The 14,289-nt window shown below is 51.5% G+C and overlaps 1 protein-coding gene across 1 annotated transcript; it reads right to left on the bottom strand.

Annotated features, from left to right (window-relative positions):
* Positions 1 to 450: 450 nt before the first annotated feature.
* On the bottom strand, positions 451 to 8,704 carry RPN1 (ribophorin I). Its single transcript, XM_086469792.1, has 10 exons — positions 8,480 to 8,704; positions 7,524 to 7,588; positions 5,784 to 6,090; positions 5,098 to 5,307; positions 3,916 to 4,108; positions 3,484 to 3,583; positions 3,075 to 3,213; positions 2,764 to 2,883; positions 2,041 to 2,286; positions 451 to 1,047 (listed from the first exon to the last, which is right to left on the bottom strand). The coding sequence occupies exons 1-10, from the start codon at positions 8,702 to 8,704 to the stop codon at positions 865 to 867; spliced, it is 1,788 nt and encodes a 595-aa protein (XP_086325918.1). The 3' UTR covers positions 451 to 864.
* Between the last annotated feature and the right edge of the window lie 5,585 nt (positions 8,705 to 14,289).

Raw genomic sequence — 14,289 nt, forward strand, 5'->3', positions numbered from 1 at the left:
GGGTGCTTAGCAGTGCACTGAAGCAGAGAGGCACCAGAAAAAAACTTTTTTACGAGAATGGAATTAGCAGGGAACTGCACACACACCCCAGGGTATCCAGGTGTTAGCAAGGGCCTACTTGGGCAGCACAAGGGATGCAGAACTGTTGTCACACGCAGCAGGAAAGCACGTGGCACACAGCAAGAGGCTAGCAGGAGGTGTTACGTTCTGTGCTTTTTCTGCCCGTAAGGGTGTAGGCGCATGCACATCCCCAGGGAACGAGGGCTTGGCTTTCTCTCCTGCCTGGGTCTGGGCCTTGTGGGGTGGCAGAGCTCTGCTTTCACAGCTGGCAGGAGGCAGGAGGGGTCAGGGCTGAACTCCGCTCCCTGGGGAACTGCACTGCCTCCAGCCCCTCTGCACCAGCCCCTCTGCCTCCCCCCACCCCAACACAACACATAAAGGCGAGGCAGCGGCGGTTTTATCTCAAAGTAGAACAAAGGCGTCTTTTATTCTTTCTGGAGATATGACATTCAGATTTGCCATGAGCGTGTCTGTGCTCAGACTGGCTGTGTGCGTTTAGTCACGGCACATCTACACAGGGAAAAACAAAGGCAGGAGACTTTTATAACCTGGCTGAGTCTCACCTCTGGTAAAGAAACCCTGTTACCCAGCCAAACAGCATTACGTTGTGGTCCCTTGCACAGCACGTGTTGCTGAGCAGACAGGCTCTATAGAAAAATCTAAACCCAAAGATGTACTCTTAGACATTTCACATCAACTTTTCCCCTAGTTTTGCTGGGAAGTAGTTTGGCTCAAAGTATATCCACTCCCAGGCTCCTCGTCTCCCATCACACCTCCCCCTTCCACACAGCCACTAAACCAGAGTTACAGTGCATCGAGGATGTTGTCGATTTTGGTGACGAGGTCCTGGCGCTTGTTGGAATGCATCTTCTCGTTCTCGATGTACGTGTCCTTCTTGAGCTTGCCAGCTACCAGCCGCTCTGCCTCAACCGAGGACTTCAGAACGAGCTCCTTGACTTGGCCATCGAGCTTCTGAATCTCACTTACCTTACAGGGTGAGAAACAAAGGGAGTATTAGAGGAGACAAAAAAACCCATACCTACAGCGAAGCTGGAACAGAAGAGATGGTAAAGCTGCAGCAAAGATGAAGTCAGTGACAAGTAGTGAATATTGCCTCCTGAACCATCACCTCTCTCTGGCATCACATCGAGGAGTATCTCATGAATGGATACTTAAGCAGTGCAGATAAAAGGGCTCTGAGGACCCAGGAGCCTTACTGGCAGGAGACAGTGCAATGACTGTTAAAAGAGTATTTAATGGCAGATTTTAAAGGCTTTAAATCACAACTATGACAGCTGGAAGCTGTGTCCCTACGGTTAATGGTGTGTGAGAAGCAGGTCTGCAATGACAAAACTACTCTTCCAGTTAACAACAGATTAAGCAAGGTGGCTGTTGGTCAAATAGACCTTAGAGACTGAAGTGTCTCTCACTTGGGGTTAAGTGGCTGTTCCAGGTAAGTGTTGAAATACAGGGGAGGAAAGAAAGGATAGTGGTGTATGCTCACTGTGCCATGGCTTTCAGCATGGTACAGCAAAATACCCCCTGAGGAGCATCATGTTACCAAAATTCTGTCAGCATCAAATTCACATGTGCAAGAAAATGAAGAGATGAGGGAGAAGATTTTGATTTGGCTGGTGTCAGTAGTAAACTCAGAACTGATGAGGTGTTGACAGTTTCCATTTTTGCCTAAGTGTCACTGCCATGAGCTCAATGAGAAGCATCAGGATTGTGTTACAAAAGCATTAACCTGTACTAATGCAGCTGGTTCAAGGGCTGGTTAAGAAGCAGCTGTTTACCAGTAGTACTTATAGGGCTGCATAATCAACATTATTGCAAAAAAAACCAAACTGATCTTCACACCCCCTGGCAGGGATCAAGCTGTTTTCAGAGGAAAAAAAAAAAACCAAATCAATGCTCACCTAGAATACCTGATAAAGACAAGAATAGGAGAGCTTAAAAAAATAAATTTTAATTTCTTACTTTATCACATAAGTCAGAGCCTTCTGTCTTCAGTTTAGACTGCAGAGAGGCTATTTCATTTGTCAGGGCCTTGTGCTCTGTCTCCAAAGACTTTTTGCCGCTGTTCAGGGTGGAGATGTCCCGTGACTGTTTGTACTTATTCACTGCTTCATCAAAGTGACGGTATAGCCCGAGTCTCTTGTTCACCAGAGTAAGCACTTGCTCTGTGATGCAAGCAACCTTCATCCTAGCTTCAGCAGCTGGATCCTGCAAGAAGACAGAAGGGAAGATCAAAGCAGTTGTATCCTTGATCTGCATCAAGCCGTGCTTGCAATCTGCCACAGGACTGTTAGAGAAACTGCTCCTTTAGCAATTAAGCCAAGAGACAGTAATTAGGTGAAGGGTACAAGTACTGACTGAAGCAAGCACCTTTCAGCACTCAGTCTAGGCCAACAAATAGCTTAAAAAGTGAAAGCACTGCAGGAGAATTGCAGACATTGCTGCTTCTCAAGGGAGGATTCCTTTTTATCCAGAAGGCAAAACTCTGGCTAGCCTTAGCACATCCATTCAAACCCTGCAGGAGTATCGATGCTCAGGTAGCATAAAAACAGGGCTCTGTTTAAGCATCTAGTAAAATATCCAATTGGCAGGGGCATTCAGTGAGAATTAATGCTATGAAAAAATCCCCAACCATCAGCTGAGTAAGCCACTAATGCTCCCACAGGGCTTTGCATCATACAGCACCTTAGTGATGGAGAAATCCAGCCTCACGTAGACGATCACAGTGAAGAACAAGATATAAAAGGCTCCAACCACCAACAGAGGCTCCTGCAGCATTAAGATTTTGTTGAAGGTGTAATGAACCTAGAAGCAAAGTTTGAAACACTGAGCATTGACCCATGTTACTATGGAAGAGAACTCAGGCAGCAGCAGAACTGGCCACGTAGTCCAGCAAGTATTTATTTCTGGAACCCAACAGGGCTGTTTTGACCACGCTGCTGAATTCAGAGGGGGCACAACTGCACAGGCAAACCACGCACAGAGGCCACACTCACCACAATGTCTTGGATGTGCTGCTCCACCAGGTTGCTCTTGTGTGCCACGATAACTGGACGTCCAAAAGTGTCCAGGTATGTGTAGTGAAGCTCGTCTGAAGCACGGTTGATTTCATAGGGGCTGTCCACATGGATATTCCTGTGGATAAAACCAGACAGTCCCGTATGACTCTACAGTGTTTGAGATGATGTAACCTAGGACTCAGCTGCCCAACCGTGGCCTCTAGCACAAGGCCAATTACGCCGTTTAAACCACACTCTAAGAGGAAGCAAAGCTGTGTTCCAAGGTCTCCACCACATGCACAGTCATTGTTTTGTTTCGCTGTCCTCAGGCCATTAGAGCAGGCTGGAGAACTGCCACCAACAGAGCATCATCTGCAGTAACAAACCAGGAGTTAATGACACTTACTTGGCACCCTCTGGCAGGACAATCTTGACAGTCAGAGAGTCTGTAACTTGCTCATCAAACACATGGTCAACAAATCTCATTTTCAGGGCATACTGATCACCTAAGAGAGTGCAGACCAGAAGGTGGTTACCGTTCTTCAAAGAACAAAGGGCAACTTTGAAGTTCAGCTCCTAACAGAAGCAAAAGAAGAATTCGGATGGCTACATTGTGCAGCAGGGGGCACTAGCTCACTCAAGTATATTTTAACCAGATGTCTACAGAAACCTGAAGGAAGCACAGAAAAGAAGGTGGATTTGCATATTCTAGAAATAATAGCTAGCAACTGTTGTTGCTAAGGTGCAGCATATCACAGCTTTGAATCCTTTACAGTACAGCAACCACCTTTAACCACAAAGGAGAAGGATTCCTATTCCCTTCGCCTGTGCCACCCACCGAGATTATAGAGATATTCATAGCTTGGCAGGTTGTAGCCGATGATGTAATGGGTTTTCCATCCCCCAAAAAGTGGGAAGCGGGGACGGATCTCCATCTCCACAGAGTCATCCAGGACAAGGAGGTGGCTGGTGGAGATGTTTCCAATTTCATCTCTGTAATAGACATCCTGAGCAGCAGCTGGGAGAATGGTCTGTGTGGAGAGAAGCAACAGTCAGTTCATCGGCTAGGAGTTATTTCCAGTGAAATTGGCAAAACCAGTAATGGCTGTTAGTTAAGCAGCGAGAAACTGCGCTCCCATGTGAGATGACAAAATGGCCATGCAGTTGCACTGAGTGGTAAAATTGTGCTATTATAAGCAATCAGCCACAGAAGTGGCTGCCAGCACTAAAATCACTTGGCCTCTAAATGAATGTGCTTTCTCCAGCCCAGTTTCAAATATCCCAGGCGCCAAGGGATCTCATCGTGCCCACCAGGACAGCAATTCCCTTTTCACTCCAGCCCACTGACCTAGCTCACTGAGCTTGCTGGCTTTACGCTCAGCAAAATGGGATTTCTGTTTGGCTGCACCACCTTAGAGAATTACAACAATCAATCCTGGAGGCTTCAAGCAGTGAGAAAGGTTTTGGTTCAGATGAAAACACGTAATACGACTTTTCACATCTGGCTAGCAGAGCCACAGCTTTAACTCTTGTTGAGTGCTTTGTGAGGAAGAAATGAATGGGTGAGTTTCCAATTAATACTGTTCAACAGGATGAGGCTATGACAGAGAAGGCAACTCTGAAAATAAGAGTGTGGGGACAGAATGAATGGCCCTTGCACAGTGGAAAACAGAAAGCAGAGCTGTCAGCACAGGGATTAAGGGTTTTAGAGGGTCCTTGAGATTGGAAGGGTGGGATGTGGAGAAACACTACATGCCCTGGCATATGCAGTTTGTTTGGCCAACAGATGCAACAGAGCGTATCACCTCCTAATTCTATGTCCAAAAGCTATTCTCATCTAGCATGAGCCTTCTCTGAAAATAGATCAGAGCTTTAATATTCCCCTATGACTCGGGTATGGTTACCAAAGAAAAGGAAAGGACAACTGCATTTTTTTCCCTACAGGGATGTAAGAAAGGGGGAAGCCACAGTAAAAAGAACAAATAAACAAAAACCCCAAACCACTACGCAAAATGTCAACCTTAAAAGACTTGACAGAAGAGATCCCACTGTCCGGCTGTCTCTGGTAGTCATATCTGGAGAAAGGCCCCTTCAGCACTGCTCCTGTGTGCTTTAAATCAACTGTCTCTTCAACTGCAATGTTCCCCCAGTGAGACACCTCTATGACTCGGGTCATACTGGTGATGGTCAGGAAAGGACTGTTATTTTCATAGTGCACCTTCAGAGTGTCCTACCAAGGAAAAAAGATAAACAATTAGACCTGAAGTAAGGAGCAGCCTCCCCTCACAATTACGTGTCTCCATGTTCCACAGAGAAACCTCCTTGACAGACTCTGCAGAGAGGTGAAGCTGACTGCACGGGAAGGTTTGAGACACCCCAGCCCAGTTCACGCAGGACACACCCCGCACAGCTGGCTGAGCTATAACAGTGAGGGGGCTAGAGATGCCATCTTCCCCATTGCAAATACACCGCTGCCAGAACCACGCACAAACTGGCTTGGTCTGCTCTGTGGACACCAAGCAGTGGTCAGCAACCACATCTGTACGAGAAGCACCTCGTTGGAGCACATGCTCCTAGCCTGCATGCAGGCTAACTCAGGCTTGACCTGCAATTCTTACACAAAAGCCGCCGCTTCCCACTCTCCAGCCTCTTGAGACACAGATGCCATGTTTGCAAGATGCTCTCTGCAGAGCCACAGACATTTACCTGGCTGTATGGAGGAATGTCCTTGAAGGGGCCGTATTCAATCATGTCTTCAGTGCGGGAAGGGTTGCCGAGCTTGGTGTAACTCTCCACGTTCCTAGAGGCCAGTTTGACTCGGGTTGTTTGGGTCTTAGTGAAGTACGGTGAGTAGAAATAATGATTTCCTTCGAAGACCACAAACTGCTTCTCACTTTGGGTGATGTGGGTTGGGTAGGGCTGCAGGACATGCGTGAAAACCATTTCAACAGACACGCGGACCTTGGCTCCTGGTGCCAAAGGAGATGGCAGCTTCACAGAGAAGAATTTTCCACTGGAAAGGAGAACAGGTAAGTCATGTGGCATCTCCCCTGAGAGAGCCATGAGACCCAGCCCCTGCAACATTCCCTGTGGATGGGAGCCCATACATCAAATATACTGTGTGTGATTTGGGCCAGTATTTTATTTGCTCCTCCAAGGCGTACAGATGTCTTGTCCCACAGGGTGTGCCTACTCTGGGCTGGGGAAGCAAGATATCACGCAGCACAGGGTGAACTCTGTCCAGGTGCAATTAGTCTCTGCTTCACAAAAGCACCTGGCTCCCATTCTGGAAGGTGAATAGTGACACACTCCCCCCCCTACTTCTGCATTTATAAAGCATGCTTTGGTAAGCCCACAAAGTCTGTTCATTCTGAGCTTTTTGCCCACAGGATCTGAAACTAAGGAACAGCCAGAAAATGAGAACAGTTTTGAACTGAGGATCTACAGAAAGGATCAAGACATCACCAAACCTGTACTGATGCACTGGACAGACTGCAGTGACAACAGAAGTGAATGGACTTCAAGTCATGCCTAGCGGCCCAAGAGCAGGATCACATGAGGCCTCCAGGTATATCAAAAACCATGGTCTACCTTGGCAACTTAACTCCACAGCTATCGTCCTCTTGAAACTCAGCAGCACCGTGCTTCTGACCCACTGTACAAGCCCCTTTATTTCTCAGCTGTCATGGCTTAGAAAGCATCCAGCTGCCCAGTCTTGCAGTGCACGCACCGTATCCCAAGTTTGGCAGCGCAGAGCCTCATGCAAAAGACAGCATCCTCTCTCCCCGCAGCAGGCAACAGCCCATGAGGCCACAGCGCACCGTGGTACTCTACCCACATCACAGACTAAGAGCGGTGCTCTGGGGACAGAGCCACTTACAGTCCCTGTCACCACCTCTGCCAATCATCTGAGACCTCAAAAGGGAGCAATGGGTAAGAGCGTGACCATAGCTATAATGTTTCTTACTTGATGTCCCTTTTTAAAGGAACAGAGCATTACTTAAGGCACTGAGGCCAAGAGACTAAGCACAGCTGAGCTCCCCTGAAGGCAGCTGAGTGGCATTTAAGAGAGAGATTCTCTCCCTTATAGGGCTCTCCCCCCACTAGCAGCCATAGGTGGCTGTGAGAAGCAGGTATGTGCTGCTTGAGCTGGGCTCAGTGCAGAGATCTAAAACCTTGTGTTATCTCCCAAGGAAAGAGCATCTGAGAAGTGAATGTCTTTTACTGGGCCCTCTTGGGCTGCAGGAATTGGGTTTGGATGCTTGTGTGAATTGTGCACCCTGGCTCTGTAGCACCCCAGGATGCAGCCTGAGAACAGAGTGGATCTTTTCAGGAAAAAAGACTCTGGGTATGTGGGACTGGGGTAGTATTTCTGCTCCACTGTGAGGGCAATAGTGGAATCCCCATGCACAACTCTAGGTACTGACCTTAGAGGGTGACACTCACCTTTTGCCCTTAATTTTAGTCTCTCTCACTTCCAAGGTGTTCTCCTCCTCTTCTTCACCCTTCACCTGTTCCAAAACAACAGACTGAGCAGTGTGCTGCTGTTTAAAAGACTTAAATGTCCCGGGCAAACTCCATACAGTCCCTATCCACTTTTTAGGGGGATGCCTCCAGAAAGTACAAGCTGATAGATAACCACCTTATTAAAAAAAAAAAAAAAAAAAAAAAGCCCTTTTATAATGTTTTTCATTAATACAAATTGCAGTGAGGTCAGTGTGCAAGAACAGATACTGGAGATTTCCGACAACTCTCTCGTGTTTCCCTGAGCGTGGTTCCCAAGCCAGCACAGACACTATAACTTGTGCAAATGAGAATCTCAGTCAACTGCTTTTGTACTTTCTCTTGTATGTTTTCTACAGCGTCTGGGGAGCAAGCACGCCACGGGAATCTGACTCGGCCTGACAGCAAGGAAACAGTGCTTCTAGGATTAGAAGAACCCTCTTGCACGTATGTCTGGTAGGGTAAGAGGCTAGACCCCGTCCCTGTCCCCGCACTAGCTGGGGATGCAAGCACTGCTCCACCCGAGGGGCTGCGGCTGCTCTCGTTCCAGCAGTAACGACGTTAATGAGCACCCCTCCCTCACTGCTTCCCAAACCGCACCACCTCTGCTACCCACCCCGCTTTGTTCCGTATAACGACAGAAACCCTCGGCTTCATTGTTTACAAGGCCGTTGGAGGGGCAGCGCGGCCAGCGCTGGCTGGGCACCGGGCGAGGAAGCCTCTCCCCGATCGCCACGCCGGGGCGGCCCGTGTGGAGGGCAACCGGCGGCGGCGGCGCTGTGCCTACGTGTCCCTGCGGGCGGCGGGGCCCGGGCAGCGCCCGAGGCCGTGCCGCGGCCCCGACCCCACCCCGAGGAGCGGGGCGCCGTCCCCCGCTGCCCGCCGCGGCCCGCGCTCACCTGCACGCCCAGGTAGGCCAGGCGGGGCTCCAGGCCGGGCTCCAGCGCCAGCAGGAAGGCGGAGGCGGCTGTGCCGCCCGCCGCGTTGGCGAGGCTGAGCTCGGCCGAGACCTTGGCGAGGTGGGTGCTGAGGTCTACGGAGCGCCGCGCCTCCTCCAGCAGCAGGTCGGCGGCGGCCCCGGCGGCCGCCAGGCAGAGGAGCAGGCGGCACAGCATCCCCGCCATGGCCGACACACCGCACGGGGAGGGCACAAGATGGCGGCGCCCACGCTGTACGGGGAGGGCACAAGATGGCGGCGCCCACCGGGGGAGGAGGCTCACGATGGCGGCGCCCAGCGGCGCCCGAGGTCCCCCACGGGATAGGGCGGCCGCCGGAGTGTCTGAGGAGAAAGGCGGGGCTGGAGGCGCGATTGGGGCGGGGCGGGCCGCTCCGGAGCCCCGGGGCTGGCTCTGGCGTCCCGTTGCCCAGGGGGGCTGCCTCCCTGCTCCGGTGCTCTCCGGTGCCCAGGGCTGGGCGGCAAGCGCGGGGGTCCCGCGGTGCGGCTGGGCCCGAGACCTGTCGAGCCGCCGGGCCTGGGCGGGCCTCGGGGCCGGACAAGCGCCAGAGGAGCGGCAGTCACGGGCTCGGCCCTGCCGCGGGAAACCGCCGCGGGGCCTGGAAAAAAGCAAAAAGCAGCTGAAATAATCCAGGATGCTCAGGGCATCCATGTGCTTTTGAGTCTCCTCTACAGCCACCGCATCAAGCAGCTCCGTTTTCTCCTTGTTTGTAGCAAAGGATGGCTTTTGCCAGGGCTCTGGCAGTGGTGGCTTTCAGTGGCCAAAGTAGTGCCCAGTGTGGGATTGGCACCAGAGAAGGGCCGTCAGGATGGGTGGCGCTGGGATTTAGCACCACACACTAGGTGCTTTTGATTACCCTGCTGAATTAATGAGCCACAAATTGGGACAGTTTGGCTCGCTGCTTACTCTGAAAGGCAAAATTTAACACAAGTAGTAGGTTTTAAGCTGAATCTGAATCTTCTACTAAAAAAACCTGATAACTGACAGCTAAATATTGACAGAGTGTAAGTGCTGGAGGCAGCCAAGACATGGTAACCAGCCCTGAACTAACTTAGGCAAAGAGAGCTGGGGAAAGGAAATGTAAGTGGTTTAACACATGATTGGGGAAGAGGTGATTGACGCTTTATTCCCAAACATCTAAAGAAGATAAAAGTGTGGAACGGATGTTGTCCACTGCGATTGCCGGAGCAGGGCTTTTGCCTGAGAGGCCTGTGGGACAACAGACTTTTCATGTTTGCATAATGTGATCCGGGACTCGACCTTTCTTTAAGATCATAATATGAGTCACGGAGATAATTCTTTGAATTGGCCAGAGATTGACAATTATCGGAAGGGGATTTCCTAAATGTTGTGAGTTTGGATCTGGAGTCAAATAGCCCTTTGGCAAAGGCTAAAAAAAATGGGATGTCTCCTGGTGTGCTATGTTCAAAACAGCATCACTTCTTCACCGGCCTTCCCTTTCTCCCCTCACTGCCCCACCCAGTTCCTATCAGGGAAATTTTCTTGGCAAATGACTTCATTTTCCCTTTGATTTATTTAGGCACCAGACCTGTGAATTTGGCAGCTGTCCCCGCTAGCATATCTAGCGCAAGCGGGTAGCTTTGTCACTGTTTTTTGGGTGACAGTAGGGCTATCTTCCAGCAGCACAGCAGGAGATGGTCGCAGGGGCAGATGTCCACCTCCTCAGCCTTGTGCTTCCAGCTAGGGAAATGTTCCAGGTCCCTCTGCTCTTCAGGAAAAGCATATTTATCTTGGCCCTCTTCTCCAAAGAGCTGGGCTTTGGGGCCCCGGAACTGGGTAGGCAAGTTCAGGGAGAAACAACCGCAAAACATGGAGGGCTGAGCAAAACAGCCGGCTCTAATTTAAGGCTGGCCAGCGGTGCAGTGTCTGGAAACTCCCTCCAGTTGGCTGGGTTGGTTTTGCTGTGGAAAGTTCCTGTGCTAAGAGTAGCTGTCACTGTCCTTCCTTCAACCCCAGCCTCCATGTCACAGGGAATAAATTAACTCCAGGCCATGTCTTTAATAACATGCACAGCTCCAGCCTTTATTTCCCCTCTCTCCCTCAGGGCAATTTCTCCTGGCAAAGGAAGGGAAAAAATAAATGCACATTCCCCTTGTGTCTGGATATAATTGGGCTTCAGTTGTTACATCCCAGGCCAAAGGTTGCTCTCTGATGGTTCAGCCCAGAGCCTGGATCTGAGCTTGCTGGGAAACGCAAAAGTTTCAACATCTGACCCACCCCAGACCCTGGTGAGCTCTAAATCAGACTGTTATATGCTAACCCCATGTTCAGATCCATTTCTAATTGTAATAATTGAGTCATGCACGGCATCTGTTCCAAGACTTCAGCCCTACCACGTAGGCTAAATTTATCTTTGGGTTGAAAAGCTGCTGCCTTTAGGCTTCTTGCTTCAAGGATGAGTTTAGCTCTGCCAGCCCCTCTCACTGCTGCCCTGGACGTAGTGTAGACCTGTACGCTTGCACCGAGCAGGTGCACAGTGGTGCCAGGCTGGGTATGGGTTCTGTTAACAGCTGGCATGGGGACAGTGGGGCCCCTGGCTGGGTGTACTGGTTATGATGGCTGGGATAGCTTGTGGGCAGTGTTCAAGCAGGGAGAGGCTGCTTTTGCAGGGGAGGAGTGCTGCAGGGCCCACGCCAGCCGCTGCCTTCTACTTGTCCCAGGCTGTGGTACCTGCATGTGGATCAGGCCACCCAGGGCCGGTGCCAAGCAGCAACGAGAGCCAGGAGTCCAGAACCACTTATTTTTCTCTTATGTGTGTTTTTTTTTTTTAATTCTCCCATTGTGGGGAATGTCCCCCTCCAGCAGTATGCCCCAGAGAGCTGCGGGTTGGGAAGCAGTGTAAGAGGTGACCAGAGCCCGCTGCCGTCCAGGCACTGGCACAATGCCCCAACTCCAGGTGACGTGCTGTGGAGAGAGCATGTCACCTGCCAGGACATCAAGCAGTGGGAGAAGAACAGCCGCGGTGGAGCCAGTGCCAGCCCAGCCGTCTGCCAGGGCTGAGGGACAAGGGTGGTCTAATAAATGCCTCTGTCAGGATAAGCCATGGACAGAACTGCACCCCAGGAAAAACCCTGTGCTGTTCTGTTTTTACAGGGCTGATGCCAAACTCAGAGCTGTGTCATCTGTCAGAGCAATTTGTTCTCAAGGAGGAAAGAAGAAGTTGTTTTCCCGAAGAAGCGGGTTGGCTGTGACCACAGGAGCACACTGAAGCCTGTAGCAGCAGGGAACAGGATTTATCCCAGTATCATCCTCACACTAGCAGGGAGCTTGCACCAGGAATATGCAGGCACCATGACATAATGTGTTGTGCTCTGAGGAGCCCAGGTTAGGGGCACATTAAACAGGGCTGTGCATGTGTAGCAGAAGTCATCCTGGCAACACCTTAGCTTGCAGATTTTAGTACAAATCTAACAGCAATCCTGGAAAAAACCACAGGCACGTGGATGTCATGATGGCCAAGATAAAACTCCACGCTTCAGATTTTATTGGTGTTTTGCTGTTTGATCCTGTCGGTGTAAAATCAAGGGCACTTCTCTTTCTGTATTTGATTCTGGGCAAGGTTTTGCAGTTCCCAGCCATGAGAGCATAGGTACAACCTGGCTGAGTGATGGCAGAGTTTACTTAGCCTTGCTAGGGCCCTTGAAAAGCAGCTGGGGAAAAAAAAAATGTCTTCCAGTTTTGTTACTTTTACAACCTAATTTTTCAGCTAGTCAGCACAACTCATGCCGAGCCTCTGCCAAGCAAAACACACCGTGATTCTTGTTTGGGGCTCGCCTATGATTTCTATGGGAGTGGTGGGCCTGGAGGGGGGCTGGTTTGGGCTCAGCTCCTGCGCTTTGTTCGGCTGCCCTGGAAACATGTCCTGCCTTTGCATAGAGGCAGTGCTAACGGGGCAGTGTCTGCTCAGGGGCTGCTCCTCTGGGCTTTCTTCAAGTCACTTCAGGGATCTGCAGTAGCCCCCCTTACGATGTTTACCTTTCCTTAATTTCTTTCTGGGTTAAAAAAAAAATCTGTTTTCCTTCCCATGTTAGACCATAAGACTCAGAAAAACTGATGGAGAAAACTGTCTGTGCACAGCAATTGCACGAAGCTTCGGGAAGCACACAGGAATGCCTGCTGGAAGGAAATGGGAGAATGTCTGTGAGTCTTGTAAGGGGGTGAAACCACTGTGTGACAGGTATTGTTGCGATAGGAAAAAATTGCAGCAAGGAGGACGCTTCATCTCTATAAAAAGTACTTTTAACTCTGCTTTTAAAGCTTACTAGAAACATAACTGAAATGGCCACAGGCAGACGCTGGTGGGCTGCCAGTGGAAGCAATCTGCTACATGTGTGGTTAAAATGCAGAGCCTGGGCAAGGAATGAGTACGTGACCCACTCGAGGAGACCTGCTTCAGCTGGAGTGGGTCTGGATTTTCTTACAGGATCAGAGTATGTTTTGGATAGAGAGATCAGTGCTGGTTTAACAGTGTCAGATAATTGAGCTGTGATCAGGACTGCCACTCAAGTCCTTCCCAGTGCAGACAGGACCTGGGTACAACACCCCCTTCAAACCAACCCTAAAGTGGCCTGTCCACATCACGCTGCAGCTTGAAAATGCCTTTGGCAGACTGGTGTCTGCAAAGCCAGAGGAGGTGTAAGGAGGACAAGGTGCAAATCTTGGTTTGACAAGACAAATACTGCCTTGTTAGAGGGAACGGGGGGGGGGAGGGGAAGGGAAGCTGCTGTCTTTCCATGTTCCAGAGGACAAGGCCAGGGATCCTAGGCACGGGCAGAGAGGGATGATGTTGGCTCCTGGGGCAGTGGCTGAATCACACCCTTGTGCTGCAGATGGGCTGTGTTCAGCTCCTGGCAGGGCCTGGCACAGGATCACACCTCTGGGAGCCGCTCATTTGCCCCAGGGCTGTAATCTCCCAGGGCCTGCGATGGAGGCAACAGCACCCGTGATTGGCAGAAAAACACGGGGACAAATGGTGTGAATGAGCATCGAGTGGAAACCCACATGCTCCAAGGTAGGAGCACCCATGTGGCTGAGCTCCCTGATGTGGGCTAGGTGTGCTGGGGCCCTGGCTGGTGTCTGCAGGCAGCAGTGCCGGAATAGAGAGGCCCTTCAGCTGCGCTGCCACTCCTGCCCCACCTGGGCTGGAAGATGGAGCTAGTTCCCAGCCCTGTGGGGTGGCAAAAAGCCTTGCTTGCCCCCACCCGCCATGGCCCCCCACCCCGCGGCGACCCTCGCCGCGTAACCGCACGCCGCCGCCAGGGGGCGCCCAGGCGCCCGGCAGCCGGGGAGAGCCGAGGGGGCGGTGCCGGCGCTGGCGCGCTAGCGTAGCACCGCCCCTTGGCGAATAGCGTGCGCTACGCGGGTGGCGCAGGGGCTGCCCGCCGCTCGGGGGCAATGGCCCGGCGCAGGGGAAAGCCCTGCCCGGGGGCGGCCGGGCCGTCGCCGCCTCCCGCCTGCCGCTGCTGGCGTAACCGCCCCATCTCTGCAGCTCTCCCCTCAGTAATAACGGCTAATGAAAGGGAGGGCCCGGTTCCCTTCCCGCAGGCTCCTCGCAGGAACCCCCGATGAGGTTGCATCCCCTGTTTGTGATGGGCAAAAGTCACCCGCACCTGTGGGGGTGATGGGGCAGCTCACGGGGGTCTGCTGCAGGGATCAGCAGGCTTCACTGCATCCTCCTGGTGTCATCGCCGTCCTGCCAATCTGCCAGGCTCTGGAGTGTTCAGGGCGTCTCC

Source organism: Leptosomus discolor, chromosome 9, assembly GCF_034619465.1.
Source record: "Leptosomus discolor isolate bLepDis1 chromosome 9, bLepDis1.hap2, whole genome shotgun sequence".
Taxonomy (NCBI): domain Eukaryota; kingdom Metazoa; phylum Chordata; class Aves; order Leptosomiformes; family Leptosomidae; genus Leptosomus; species Leptosomus discolor.

Bases quoted from the DNA above. Each gene is read 5' to 3' on its own strand.
- RPN1 (XM_086469792.1), bottom strand. From the start codon at position 8,704: ATGGCGGGGATGCTGTGCCGCCTGCTCCTCTGCCTGGCGGCCGCCGGG. The intron at 7,589-8,479 runs GTGAGCGCGGGC...GTTTTGGAACAG, and splicing joins TGGCCTACCTGGGCGTGCAG to GTGAAGGGTGAAGAAGAGGA. The intron at 3,584-3,915 runs GTGGGTGGCACA...GCACTCTCTTAG, and splicing joins TGAATATCTCTATAATCTCG to GTGATCAGTATGCCCTGAAA.